The sequence below is a fragment of the Macaca nemestrina genome, chromosome 11 (genome assembly GCF_043159975.1).
Source record: "Macaca nemestrina isolate mMacNem1 chromosome 11, mMacNem.hap1, whole genome shotgun sequence".
NCBI lineage: Eukaryota > Metazoa > Chordata > Mammalia > Primates > Cercopithecidae > Macaca > Macaca nemestrina.
The window spans coordinates 15,442,799-15,456,210 of NC_092135.1; the positions used below are offsets into that span (position 1 = coordinate 15,442,799).

General features: G+C 38.8%; 1 protein-coding gene across 9 annotated transcripts in view; it reads right to left on the minus strand.

Moving 5' to 3' along the window:
* LOC105492523 (dipeptidyl peptidase like 10) overlaps nucleotides 1-13,412 on the minus strand; it is a 1,403,881-nt gene that overhangs the window by 98,497 nt on the left and 1,291,972 nt on the right. For all 9 annotated transcript variants that reach the window (XM_011759709.3, XM_071072632.1, XM_024796259.2 and 6 more), the window contains 2 exons: nucleotides 11,094-11,214; nucleotides 175-329 (listed from right to left, as the gene is read on the minus strand). In XM_011759709.3, the coding sequence (XP_011758011.2) occupies nucleotides 175-329; nucleotides 11,094-11,214 (276 nt within the window). The remainder of the gene's footprint in view (nucleotides 1-174; nucleotides 330-11,093; nucleotides 11,215-13,412) is intronic.

A 13,412-nucleotide genomic window follows, 5' to 3' on the forward strand; every position in this document is an offset into this window, starting at 1 on the left:
CTGTACCTCTTTCACCGTGTATAGACTATTGGGAGCTCGAAAGTGACGAGTCTGACCAGTATGGAAAACTTCTGTTTTCCTCCAAAGACAACTTGTTCAAGAACCAAGAATACCATCTGTCAAGTCACTAGTGCAGAGAGAGAAGGAACAAAATAGCACTTTCACGTTACTTACCTTAGGATACGGATACTGCTTTCCTTTGGGATACAATGCTCCAGTAAACCGAGGGATAACCATGGTGGGTACCAAGGAGTCATTTATCATCAGGAAGGCAAGTCTTTCTCCATCTGGTGACCACCAGTGGGCGATGTGAGAATGCAGGAGTTCCTCTAGAATAAATGAGTGTTATTTGAGACCAACTGTAGAGATGTGGGCTCAGTGACCCACAAACATCTGTCCTTGAAATCTCCATTATACACCTACATTTTCTAGACTGTGTATTGAATTTTATTAACTTCTCTGAGAATTCTCCAATTCTGAGTTACCCTTTTAATTCCAGGAATAGCAACTGTAGAGGAAGGAAACAATTAAGCAATGAAGTCAGGATTTCATGGATTTTCAGTAATGTAGACAGAACAGATGAAAGCACTACTGGAGTAATCAGAATGAGAACAGTGATTGAAGAGTGAGATGTGGCCTAAAACCATATCCATGTCATGAATCATTCATATTTGCATGCAATCATATTTGCATTCTATCATCATCAACCAAATTGAGGGCCCACTAGATGGATCAAACTATTTTAAGCTCTAGGAAAACGGAATAAGAAGTATACTAGGTATCTTTCATTTAATTCAAGATCCACTATCCACTTTTTTGATTCCCACTTTCTGGTCCAGAGAGCTAACCTATATGAATGACATCAAAAGGGCCCCCATGTCCTCTGGCTTCCCTTTAGCAGGAGATTAGAAAGAGGAGAGTAAATTCAGGTTATTTATTCTCTTGGCTCTATCCTACAATGTTACCTCAGGCTGGCTGTCAACTTTAAATGATGTCACCACTTGTGTCACTGCAGCCACGTCTACACAAATTTCTCCTTCTGTGTCTGGTAATGGCTTATCTTCATGGTCATAGGAGTGGTAACAATTTGGCTGCTACTAGCTTAGTTTACATCACTTTCCTTTGTGGTTTTCCTACCCCTTCACCTTAGCAAATGCTCTCCTTGTAAATAAAAAGATAATAAAATGTTCGCTTTGTAAATAAATTATCTTTAAAGTATCTTGTTGAATGTGCCAACACTTGGGACTCTGACAGATACAGAAGTTAATACCAGCAGCAGACTCAGAAGAGGCCCTCAAAATTAGATTTTGAGACTACATTTGTCATCTCTCTATCTATATGTATAAATGGAATTTATCACTTTCTCAGGTGGGAATTGGAGCACAGACAATCCATAGCAAGAGATGGAATTGTGAGTAATCAATCATCAGTGGTGGTGACATGGAATAAAATACAGGTAGAGGGAAATGGCATTGGGAGGGCAAGTGCTTGTTGAAATAGATAATGTTTTTCAATACAAGTGACAATGGTCTTTTTTCAAATCTTGTAATGCCTGTCCTATGATTGTCATATGGAGAGTGGCAAAGGCTTCACACAGCATCTCTAGTTTTAGCAAGTAAGTGTTCTAGCACTTACTTGCTACAACAATGGTGATTGTAAAGATTAGGAAATAAGTTTCCATGGTTCTTCTGACACCCCAGAGGTAGTACACAGGAAAAAAGAGAACTTGAAACCATGATTGTGAAATTAGGAATGCCCATGGAGAACAAAAGGTCATGATGGTATCTTTGGAAGAGCCCGTCTCTTCTGTCGTTGCAGGAAAACTATGGCTACAGTCCCAGATAACATAGGAACGGTTGCAGGGCTGCAATACATATTAGAGGCTCAACTCCATTTGTTCTTTTAAAGTAAGCCAAAGATATTCATAAAGATGGATTGGGACCCCAACACACAGGATAAGAATGTTTGGACAAAAGTATACAGTATAGTTACGATTTCTGGGACAATCTTATAAACAACACATTATGGTTGAGTGCTGCTGTATGTGGTTAATTTTATGGCTGAAGACACTGAACATCAAAATTCTGACAAGTCTTCTTCCTGACAGAGGCAACCTCTATCCTAGGGAACAAGACCTCCTCTGCATAGAGGTAGAGAATGGGAGACAAATTTATTTAAAATTTAAAAGTGTGCAACACTGGGGATGTTTCTAGAAATCTAGTAGTTTGGGATACACTGGGCTATCTCTTCTAAAGTGAGAGAAAAATTGTTGATTGTACTTACGCAAAAGTAAACAGGAATTGAATTCTTTGGACTTTGAAAACAACATAAGCTGCATTGACATATGTTCTCTGTTCTGTATCCCAGACAAGCTGTAAAGCTGCTCGTTCTGAGTAGAATCCGTGTACCAGGGGGACCTGCAACTGATCTAGGCCATGTTGCAACCTTCTCTATGTCCAGAACTTTGTGACTCCAGCAGATCCGATGGCAATGTCAGTGCCCATGGCAAATAGAGATGCTGTGTGGAGCCTCTGGGATGCTCCATATGACAATCATGGGACAGGCACTACAAGATTTGAAAAAAGACCATTGTCGCTTGTATTGAAAAATATTATCTATTTCAAGAGCAGCTCTTTCCAGGGCTCCAGCAGAAACATTTATCCTCACCATAGGATACCAAGTGAGTATGCGACCAAAACTGCCCATCATGAAATGTTATCTGATCCACTGACCATAGACTAGAACACACACACACCATTCCACTAAAAAACAGAAGTGAAATTGAGCCAGAAAACAAATGTGACTGCCCATTGTATTGCGTTCTCTGCTTCATCCCCTCTCCTCATCTCACATCTGTGCCACAAGGCATGTTTTCTAACATGAGTTGGCAAGGGAGAAATAAACGCAGTCCTGGTTTACGGCAGGTCTGCATGATGTACAACAACAAGCTGGAATTGGGTAGGCTCTGTATTAGAATCTGACTCAGGAGTGGCACTGAAAGACAATAATCAACAGAAATCTTCCCAGTTGGTAAGATTTTGAAGGGAATACTTAGGTGTCCACTTTTCGTGGAAGGAGACTTAGTTTCGGGCATGGAAACGTCCTGACTCAGGCACAATAACTAATAAGGGTCCACCCAGCAAGGATGTGGTAAAAAGTAAAATTAGAAAACTAGTGACAAGGAGGTTTAGGAAAAACAAGTGAATCGACTTACTAGAAAGGGGAAAAATTCAGGAGAAGATGACTGCAAAGTACATGTCCATCAGCCTCCGGCTCCCACTATTACCTGCCAGTGGTGGTGGCCACCACTGAGACTCTGACATAGTATCACTTCTCAGGGGAAGAGCTGATGACACGTGAATTTTCTGCCACAAAATATTTCCTTTTTTGAGATAATATAATGAGGAAGGAACATGAGTTATATGAAAACCCTTCCATCGAGACAGTGTAGCATTTTGTCATTACAGAGATACACATATATTCTGGGTGTGGATTTGCTTTTGCTGCCCTCGGATCTGTTCAGCACTACTCTTTACAGAAACATTTATCTGTTACCATAATAATCTACATTACATTATCTCAAAAAAGGAAATATTTTGTGGCAAAAAAGCACCATGGGCTCAGTGGTGGTATTTACTAATTTCATCATGTTCCTCACTACCTATAGGTACCTGGGTTGATAGAAGAATAAAATAGTCTGCTCTACCTCAGTTTTGGCACTATTTGTTTAGCAATAACCTTGAAGCCAGGATGTCATCCTTTAACACGCAGTGTGTCCCACCTGTATAGCCATGAGGTACAGATCTAGGCACTAAGGGGTAGAAGTAGTAGTGTTATCTTTTATTACCACACCAATAACCCACAGAACACAATGTGCTTCTCATTCTCATAATATTGAAGTTGGTGAATTTAGAAGTCCATCGCCTAAAGGAAGAGGGTATCCACCAGGAATACAGTCATAATTCTGTTCCTCTAAAATGGAAACTGAAATTTTCTCCCCACCATTGTGGGCTCATTATGCAACCCCCTCCCCCCAAAAAAAGACAAAACACAGTTACGCAGCTGGGTCTGATGATGGACCTCATCTGCCAGAAATAAAAATATGTTTGCTGTGCAAAGGAGGGCAAAGAGAAATACATTTGGAACTCAGGAGAGTCACAAATACATTTTTGCCCAATAGTACTGGTTGATGGAAAACCAAAATTGTAACAACATAATTAACAAAAGGATGGGGCCAGGTGCAGTAGCTCATGCCTATAATCACAACACTTTGGGAGGCCAAGGTGGGCGGATCACCTGAAGTCAGGAGTTCGAGACCAGCCTGGCCAACATGATGAAACTGCATCTCTACTAAGAAATAATAATAAAAAAAACAACCCACAAAAATTACCCAGGCATGGTGGGTGCCTGTAATCCCAGTTACTCAGGTGGCTCAGGCAGGAGAATCCCTTGATCCTGGGAGCTGGAGGTTGCAGTGAGCTGAGATGGTGCCACTGCACTCCAGCTTGAGCAACAGATCAAGACTCTTGTGAAAAAAAAAAAAAAAGAAAGAAAGAAAGAAAGAAAGACAGACAGACAGACAGACAGACAGAAAGAAAGAAAGAAAGAAAGAAAGAAAGAAAGAAAGAAAGAAAGAAAGAAAAGAAAAGGATGGAAAGGAGTAAGATTTGGCAGGAATGAAGTTTTGGTCTGCCCCACCTGTTAAATAACCTCTCTAGCATGCTGACAGAAAGTAAAAGTAAAAGAAATAAACATTTGAAGAAGGCAACTGTAATTACCAATTAAGATTACATAATAAGCTTTTAAAAAAATTATTATTAATGGGGGCATTTCTCCACAACCTTCTACAAAAAATACGAGTGGCGGCTATATTTACAAATTCCAGATATATAACAGGACTAATACCATCCTGCAATGAAGCAATAGCAGATAAGATGTTGCGTGCTTCTTTTCCTGGGACACAAACTTTTAATTTGAATAATAAGAATATTCTTAAGTTCTTTGACTTTTTCTTGGGTATGACCACTATGAAACTCCAGCAAATCAAATGAAGGGAGGAAGTGAGTACATGGAATTTATTTTCTTATCTCCCATGCATCAAAATTATGTGAGTTTGGCTTTGCCCAACCAAAAGCCACTGCTTCTATTTCTGCAAAAAATTTACAGCATTCTCTCTTAGTTTCAGGTGAGTGCTGTGTCCCCTTCCCCCTTCGGCTGCTAATGGCTAAACCATTACAAGCCATGGTTTGTGGCATTTACGTTGTTCATGATAAGGGTCCCCTTCATAGCTTAAACCTCCTTGAATTACTCCCTTTTAAATGTGCCACCTTTCTTCAGTTGTGATATTGACACTGATTTATACAACTAACTTACAATTTTGTTAAGGAGACATGAGTTATATACATGACACATTGAGGAAAAAATATACATATGTGTTTGTGTGTATATACATGCATGCTAAGGGCCAAATTGAGTGTAAACTCCAAGTTCTTTTTTTTTTTTAAAGATGGAGTCTCACTGTGTTACCCAGGTTAGAGTGCAGTGGTATGATATTGGCTCACTGCAACCTCTGCCTCCAGGGTTCAAGTGATTTTCCTGCCTCAGCCTCTCAAGTAGCTGGGACTACAGGTGCTCACCACCACTCCCAGCTAATTTTTGTATTTTTATTAGAGACGGGGTTTTACCACGTTGGTGAGGCTGATGTCGAACTCCTGGAACTCCTGACTTCAGTTGATCCACCCACCTCGGCCTCCCAAAGTGCTGGGATTACAGGAGTCAGCCACCGTGCCTGGCCCCACTGTAAACTCTAAGTTCTACGAGATTTGAAGGTACGAAGATACCCTGTTGGCTAAAATCAATACTGTAGATTTCGAAGAAACAGGTTCTGTCATAGGTGCTGAAGTATGTGTGTCCAGTACTTCCCAAGAGTAAGCCTGACCCAAATTGGAGTATGCTTTTCAAGAGAAACGAGGCATCGCCTACTGTCCTTTATTTTAGAGTGACATATGATTAATATTCTTCCCCATAAAAATGCTAATGTAGCAAAACAATCATATAGAGAGCCTGTGACTTTCTTCAAGTGGAAAAATAAAGCTACCTGGAATGGGAAGGAGGTAAATAAGAGAATCTTTAATATGCATTTGCTCAACAGTCATCCTGGATAAGGCACAAGCTTCTTTAATTGCAACTAATGGGCACATTTACTCATGGATTGAAACTTCCTATGTTAATTATATCATATTAATTACAAAGAATTTATTTTTACAAATGGTGTTTCATTCCCATTTAGTGTAGGTTTGGCTCTTCATCGTTTTTATCACTCCGATTTAGAAAATCTCACTGCAGAGCAGGTGGAGTTTTCAGTACATGTGGTTTTACATCACAGACACTTAAAAACGTAGCCACAACACGAAGCACTCCCACAGTACTGAGATACAACCACTGTGTTTAGATTAATGTGCTATTGTAAAAAGCAAGTTGATTCTTTCCATTTTTAGTTTATCACTTTAGACCAGCAGGATTTCCTGAGGATGCTACTTGCAGCTCTGCAGGCCTGTGTTTGATTTTTTTTTTTTAATTTTCTGCATTTCACTGTCAAATTCCTTGAAAGAACAGTCTGTATTCATAACCTTCTCACTCCCCATTTACACCTCCATCCACTGCAGTCTTGGTTTTGGCCCCACCAACTAAATGATTTTACTCCTGTCAAGGCCATCAATGATCTATGAGCAAATCCAACAAAAACTTGGGAATCCTTTCCTTGTTTGACCTCTGGAGACTCAGCACTCCTAATAACCCTGCCTTCCTGTGATTTCCATGCTGCAGCCCCATAGATGGCACTGAGTAAGTGCTCAATAAATATCTGTTGAATCAATGCAACTTCATGTCACCAAAAGACATTAACGTGAAACAAACATGAATGTGAAAATAGGTATTTTGCCCTGTTTTATTTCAACACAATAGTGTAACAATCAGAATCTGCTGGTAAGAATGTTGCTTATCTCGTGAATTTTTCCTCACCTTTTAATTCTTGTCATTCTTGAAGACCAACACAAGAACCATGTCTTCTATGAAGCACCTGACATTCCTCCATCCAATCAGACTTAGTTCTACTTATAATTCTATGTAGTATGTTAAATAAATACTATTTATATGTATATTTACTATGCTCCAAATGGTTCCCAATACAATAGTTGTTTATTGTTTATCACTGCACTAAGTTGGAAATACCCGAGACATGGATCACTGAAATCTGACAATTTAGGTCCCAAAATGTGTGCTGTGTCTTGGGGAACAGTGAAGGAAATCCCCCTGTAACAAATAGAGTAGACTAGTGACTAAGCCCTGGCTTCAGAAACAAAAGACACATTCAAATGCTGGCTCTCCCACTCATTAGCTCTGAGGCCATGTCTAAATCACAGATCCTCTCTGAGTCTTGGTTTCTTTTTTAAATTTTTTCTTTGGAGACATGGTCTCACTTCTGCTACCCAGGCTGGAGTGCAGTGTCATGATCTTGACTCACTGCAGCCTCAACTTCCTGGCTTAGGTGATCCTCCCACCTCAGCTTCCAGAGTACGGGGAACCACAGGCATGCGCCACCCCACCACTCCACGCAGTTAATTTTTTTTTTTTTTTTTTTTTGAGACAGACTCTCATTCTGTCGCCAGGCTGGAGTGCAGTGACATGATCTCGGCTCTGTAACCTCCGACTCCCTGGTTCAGGTGATTTTCCTGCCTCAGCCTCCCAAGTTGCTGGGATTACAGGCATGTGCCACCACGCCCAGCTAATTTTTGTATTTTTAGTAGAGACAGGGTTTCACCATGTTGGCCAAGATGGTCTCGATCTCCTGACCTCATGATCCGCCCGCCTTGGCCTCCCAAAGTGCTGGGATTACAGGCATGAGCCACCATGCCCAGCCTTTTTTTTTGTATTTTTAGTGGAGATAGGATTTTGCCATATTGCCCAGGCTGGTCTTGAACTCCTGCCTCATTTGATCCACCCGCCTCAGCCCCTCAAAGTGCTAGGATTGCTGGCACGAGCCACAGCACTGGGTACGTCTTGGTTTCTGAGTAAATGATTAGATACACAAACATTGTGTTGATTAAATCACATACACGTACAGCATTTCCTAGTTATCTGCAACATAGAAGCCCAAAGTGTGGCAAAAACTATAATTTTTCCTTTCCCCTTTGGAATGTGTCAGGCCTACAGCATCATCACAAAAGTTTGTATTACCCGTTTGTTCTGCTCTCCACAATCCCTACAAACAGTTAACTCTCAGACCAAATACATAGATTTTTATTCTTTAGTTAGGAAAATTACCATATTTGTCAGAAAACAGTCTCTAATTTCTCTCCTTAAAATTTCCTTAAAAATGTAATGCCCATAAACCTGTATGAAGCCTTTTCAATAGGACAGAGACCCAAGTCATCGTAATTCGGGTTGGAGCAGCGCAATAAGCATGATCTACATTGAGTATACCCTCAGTTAACTGAAAAGTTCATCGATGTTACAGACCACCTTTTATCAAGGTTGCACATCAGTATGTGGTTCAGTGCCCACATTGCTGCTAAACTAGTCTTCTGTTCCCTGAAACCCAATGTTCCTCGTTAATGTTTGCTCACTATGTCTGCCACCACTACTTACTAGTGACCCGAACCAGAAGACACAGAATCATCCTTGACTTCTTATCATTCACCCCATCTCCTTAGCCACTAAGACATATATATTTCATTGTCTCATCAGTTTTAGAATCTTTCTTCCTTTTTACTGCTTTAACCCTAGTTCCATTGCTCGTTATCTCTTGATAGAACACAGAAGAAGCCTTACAGACGCTCACTGTCTCTTTCCACCATTAGACCCCAGGTTCCACTGTGGCAAAAACAATCTATTCATATGGAAGATCCAACCTTGTCACTCCCTTACTTGAAAAGTCCTATTAGTTTTCCTAATAAATGGTAGAAAAATAATTGAAATTCCAAATCATTGATAGAGGTCACTATCCCTTGGTTCTTGCTATCTTCCTTTATCTCAAATTTTATGGCCCAATTATATCAAGGAGACTTTTCCCTAGGGACACACTTGTGAGTTTTTGCAAATTGTTACATCTGCTTAGATTTTTCCTTCCTTATTTCTTCTCATGCGTAACACTTGTTAATTGTTCAGGCTTGACTCAGATGCTCTCTCTCTCTTCTCTCTCTCTCTCTCTCTCTCTCTCTCTCTCTCTCTCTCTCTCTCTCTCTCTCCCCTCCTCGTTTTAAGAGGTAAGGATCTCACTCTGTTGCCTAAGCTGGAGTGCAGGGGCCTGGATCATAGCTCATTGCAGCTTTCAACTCCGGAGCTCAAGCAATCCTCTCTTATTAGCAATCCTCTCTCTTCAGCTGGGAACACAGGTGCATGCCACCACATCTGGCTAAGTTTTTAAATTATTTAGTAGAAATGAGAAAGTTGCTTTGTTGCCTAGGCGTGTCTGGAACTCCTGGCTTTGAATAATTCTCCCACCTTGGCCTCCCAAAGCGCTGAGATTACAGGGTTGAGCTACTGTGGTTGGCCAGGGTTTCTCCTTTAGAAAAATGCTTGCAAATCCCTAGAATGGTATCATTCCTTTATTCTGCCATAGAATTATGTGTTGACTAAGATTCAACTACTTACCACACTGCATTAACATGGTTTCTTCATCTGTCAGGTTGTCACACAGTAACAATAATACTTTGAAGAAAAAGGATATGTCTTAGTCTTCGCACTTCAATTAACTCCTGCTACCTAGATTGCCAGAACTAACCAGATTTTAAATGTGTTCTCCACCTGTTTATTAAATTCTGGGGGCCATCCCAGTCCCCTCCAGTAATTTATCTCTTTGAAATAGAAAAGCCAAATTTAGATTCTGTCACTCTCAACCAATGAACCCTCCTTACCTGTGTATTTCTTTTTCTAATATACACTTTCACAGCATACTTATTGTTGATATTTTCATGAAGCTCTCACTGCTCTTCACAATAAATTGTAGCCTCTAAACATCTTATTTGATGCTGGCATGTACACAGAAATCTATTATAGATATAAATATACATGTACACATATACATATAAATCTCAAGGGTTACTACATCTCTTCCTTAATAAACTAGCTCCACCTAACAAAAGATTTCACATAAATATATGGTCTATCAGAGCAGTACTTTTTGCTCTGCCTTTTATCTTAGCACCTAGACACCTATCTGGAATACAGTAGGCCTTCAATGATATTATTTGAGTGACAGAATGAATGAATGAATAATTGGTCTAAATTATTCACTTTTCTTATAGAATTAAAAATACCAATTCTGAGATAGAGAGATTACATTTGCAAATACTGCCCATGAAATAAAATTCACTTTTTGAATGAGTCATAGCTTTATAATTTATAATAAAGTAGACTTACTTTCAATCTTGACATATTTTGCCAAAATCAGCCGAAGCGTCTGAAACATAGGTAATAAACTCAAACTTTGCATCTTCCCCAGGCAATCTGTATCTAGAACTCAGCTGATAATTGGTATGTGATAAAAACTGGATAACTTTTCATCACCTGATTTATTTTTACATTCTCAGCTATTACTAAAACTTGATTCAATAGATATTGAAAATAACTCTTTATGTGGGTTTTATTTTGCTCCCTCTGTAATAGCTTATAAAGTGTGACAGAATGTCCCTAATGGAAATAACTAAAATCAGGTGGCTTTCTATGCATTTTTTTTTTTTTTAGAAATAAAGGTTTCTGTTTCTTCTTTTCCAGAGAGTCAGAAAAAAATTCAGCACCTAATTCCAAAGTGATGTAAGGTAACCATTTACTTTCATTAGTTGTCCTCACAAATAATATCTATCTAACCTGTATGTACACGTATATACCAAATGTGGAATCATATAAGTAGATGTAAATCACGACCACACAAAATATAAGCGCATGCAAAGATATGAAAGCATGAGGGCAATTTTGAGAGGAAATGAGAAGAAATTGTACTATAAGTATTGCTCCAGAATGAATAGACTTTTTTTGGTAGATTTTGTATAAAAAATGTCATTTGTTTCTTTTGAAACTAAATCTGATCAACTCACCTTCATATAACCAGTCAGCAATCCCGTTAAAAATTATTTCTTCTTTTCCAGAAGATGTCAGTCGCAATGAACTGCTCTTTATATCAGGTTGATAGTAGATATTATTTTCAAAAATATAAATCTGGATCAGAAAACATGTGAAACAAACAAAAAACCCAACACGTTAGGATGCCTTTTAAAACTTTAGTATTACAGAATGATCACTGAATAGCCATGTTGTATTATTTACCACTTCAAGTTGTTTTTATTTAAGGCATATGTTTTTATTGCTTTCAATTATTAATGCTGTTTTCTGTTTTATTGTATCAATATCAAGTTGTCATTTGGAAATTCCATGGCACTTGGTATTGATGTTTTTAAATCCATATTTTTAGCAACAATATTTCAACTACTTAATAATTTCTCTCCATACCACAAAATTGGTTTGGCTTTCAGATAACATTTTGCATACTCAAGAGACTGATAACTGTACCTATAAGCCATTTTAGTAATGCCAACTGACTGTTTGAAGAGCTTCAATTTGGGGTCTTTACTTTTACAAAAATGCATTTGGTGATCAATAAAATAATCTCTAGATAATCTCTCTGATTCTATCCAGCTCAGCTCACAGATTCACTGATGGTAGAAATGATAATAAAATTCCTTTGAACTGATAAGTGGAACACAGCTTCCATTGCACCAGTCTTGGCAACTCTTTTGTAAATAGCACAGCAATAATAACCTTGTAACTGAGAGTTCCAGAAAGAGTTTTGATTTGAACATATCACAGAGTCTGCCAAAATAATGTCAAAAATAGCCCCAACAACAGGAACAAACTAAGTAAGTCAGGATGTGCCTATGATATAGATCATTCAGGATAACATTTTTTATAATTCACTTTACAATGTCTTTAATGCCCAATATTTGAAGCTGCTGACCCATGTGGTATTATAACCTTCCACAGAACCATGTTTCTATGATTAGGGGAAGCAGAACATTGTCCAGGGCAAGCCAAATTGCTGTTTAGATCAAACGTTCTACCAAGAAAGTGAAAGATGGCATAGGGCCCGTATACCTTAGCATGCATTAGAATCAATACACAATAGCGAATAGAGAAAACACAAGAACTTCCAAAACAATTGTCTGAATAATTACGAGGCCCTAGGTTTTAAATCTTGGTGTGCACAGTGACAAAAGCAATTTTAATATCTAGAACATTTCATGGATATTCTATTTTAATTCTGGTGATTTAACAAGCATTTACAGGTGGGTGTATTTAATTATTAATTCCACCACTACAACAGGATCTTTTTTATATCACAGGTGAGAATCTCAATATCAGAGTAAGAATGCAAAAATAAATAAAAACAATGAAAGGAGGGTACTGCAGGGTGCTTAAAAGCGTGGGCTTTATAGCCAGGCAGCCTAAATTTAAAATCCTAATAACCTTGATAGCATTCTTAACCTTTCCAAATCTCAGTCCTCTACTTTGTAAAATGCGAATAATACTCACACATACCTTACAGATCTGTGGTGAAGCATAAATGAGATGATGAATACAGAATAAAGAACACATTGGGCTATTACTAAAAGCAGGGTGGCCTGTATACAAGACAACCTGGTTCAGAACGTTAAGAGTTTTGGAGGCAACAAACTCTAAGTCAAAATGAAACCTCTACAGCTTTAGCTGATATGTAAATCATCCCAATGCTTGGCTGGTAGAGTACACATTATATTAGTTAAATATGTATTAGGAGGAGCAGCAGAATAGTAGCAGCAATAGTGGTAGTATTAATAGTAGGAAGGCAGGGGACATGGAGGAGGAGAGAGATATTAACAAATGAGATGTATTGCTTTCACCTCAGTTAGAAAGTTCTCAGGTGAGACAATGAAACAGCAATAAGCTTATTATTGAAATTACGTGGATCACACTTAGGCAAAAGTTTGAGTATTACCTCTCAGGTTCCTTAACACTGGATAGAAGTTGGATTTAATGACTTTCACGATCCCTGACAACTGAGAAAAAATACGAACTTTGTTCTAGCCAACTGAAGCATAAGCTTTACACCTTTCAGATACTACATCCTCTTGCTTTCACAAACAGTATACAACACAGGTGCACAACGTTTTCCTTACTTGGAGGAAATGCCTTTCCTGTGCCTGAACCTTCTAGTAGGACTTGTGAGTCATAACAGCACAGAAGATGCACACATGGTCTGCTCAGCACCTGTTGCTCTTATTAGGAGGGGAGGTGCCCTCACCCAAAGTAATATGGTTCAAAATTCTCAGCTTTCTGAAGGAAATACAATCTAAGTCAAAATAATTAATAAAACCTCCACG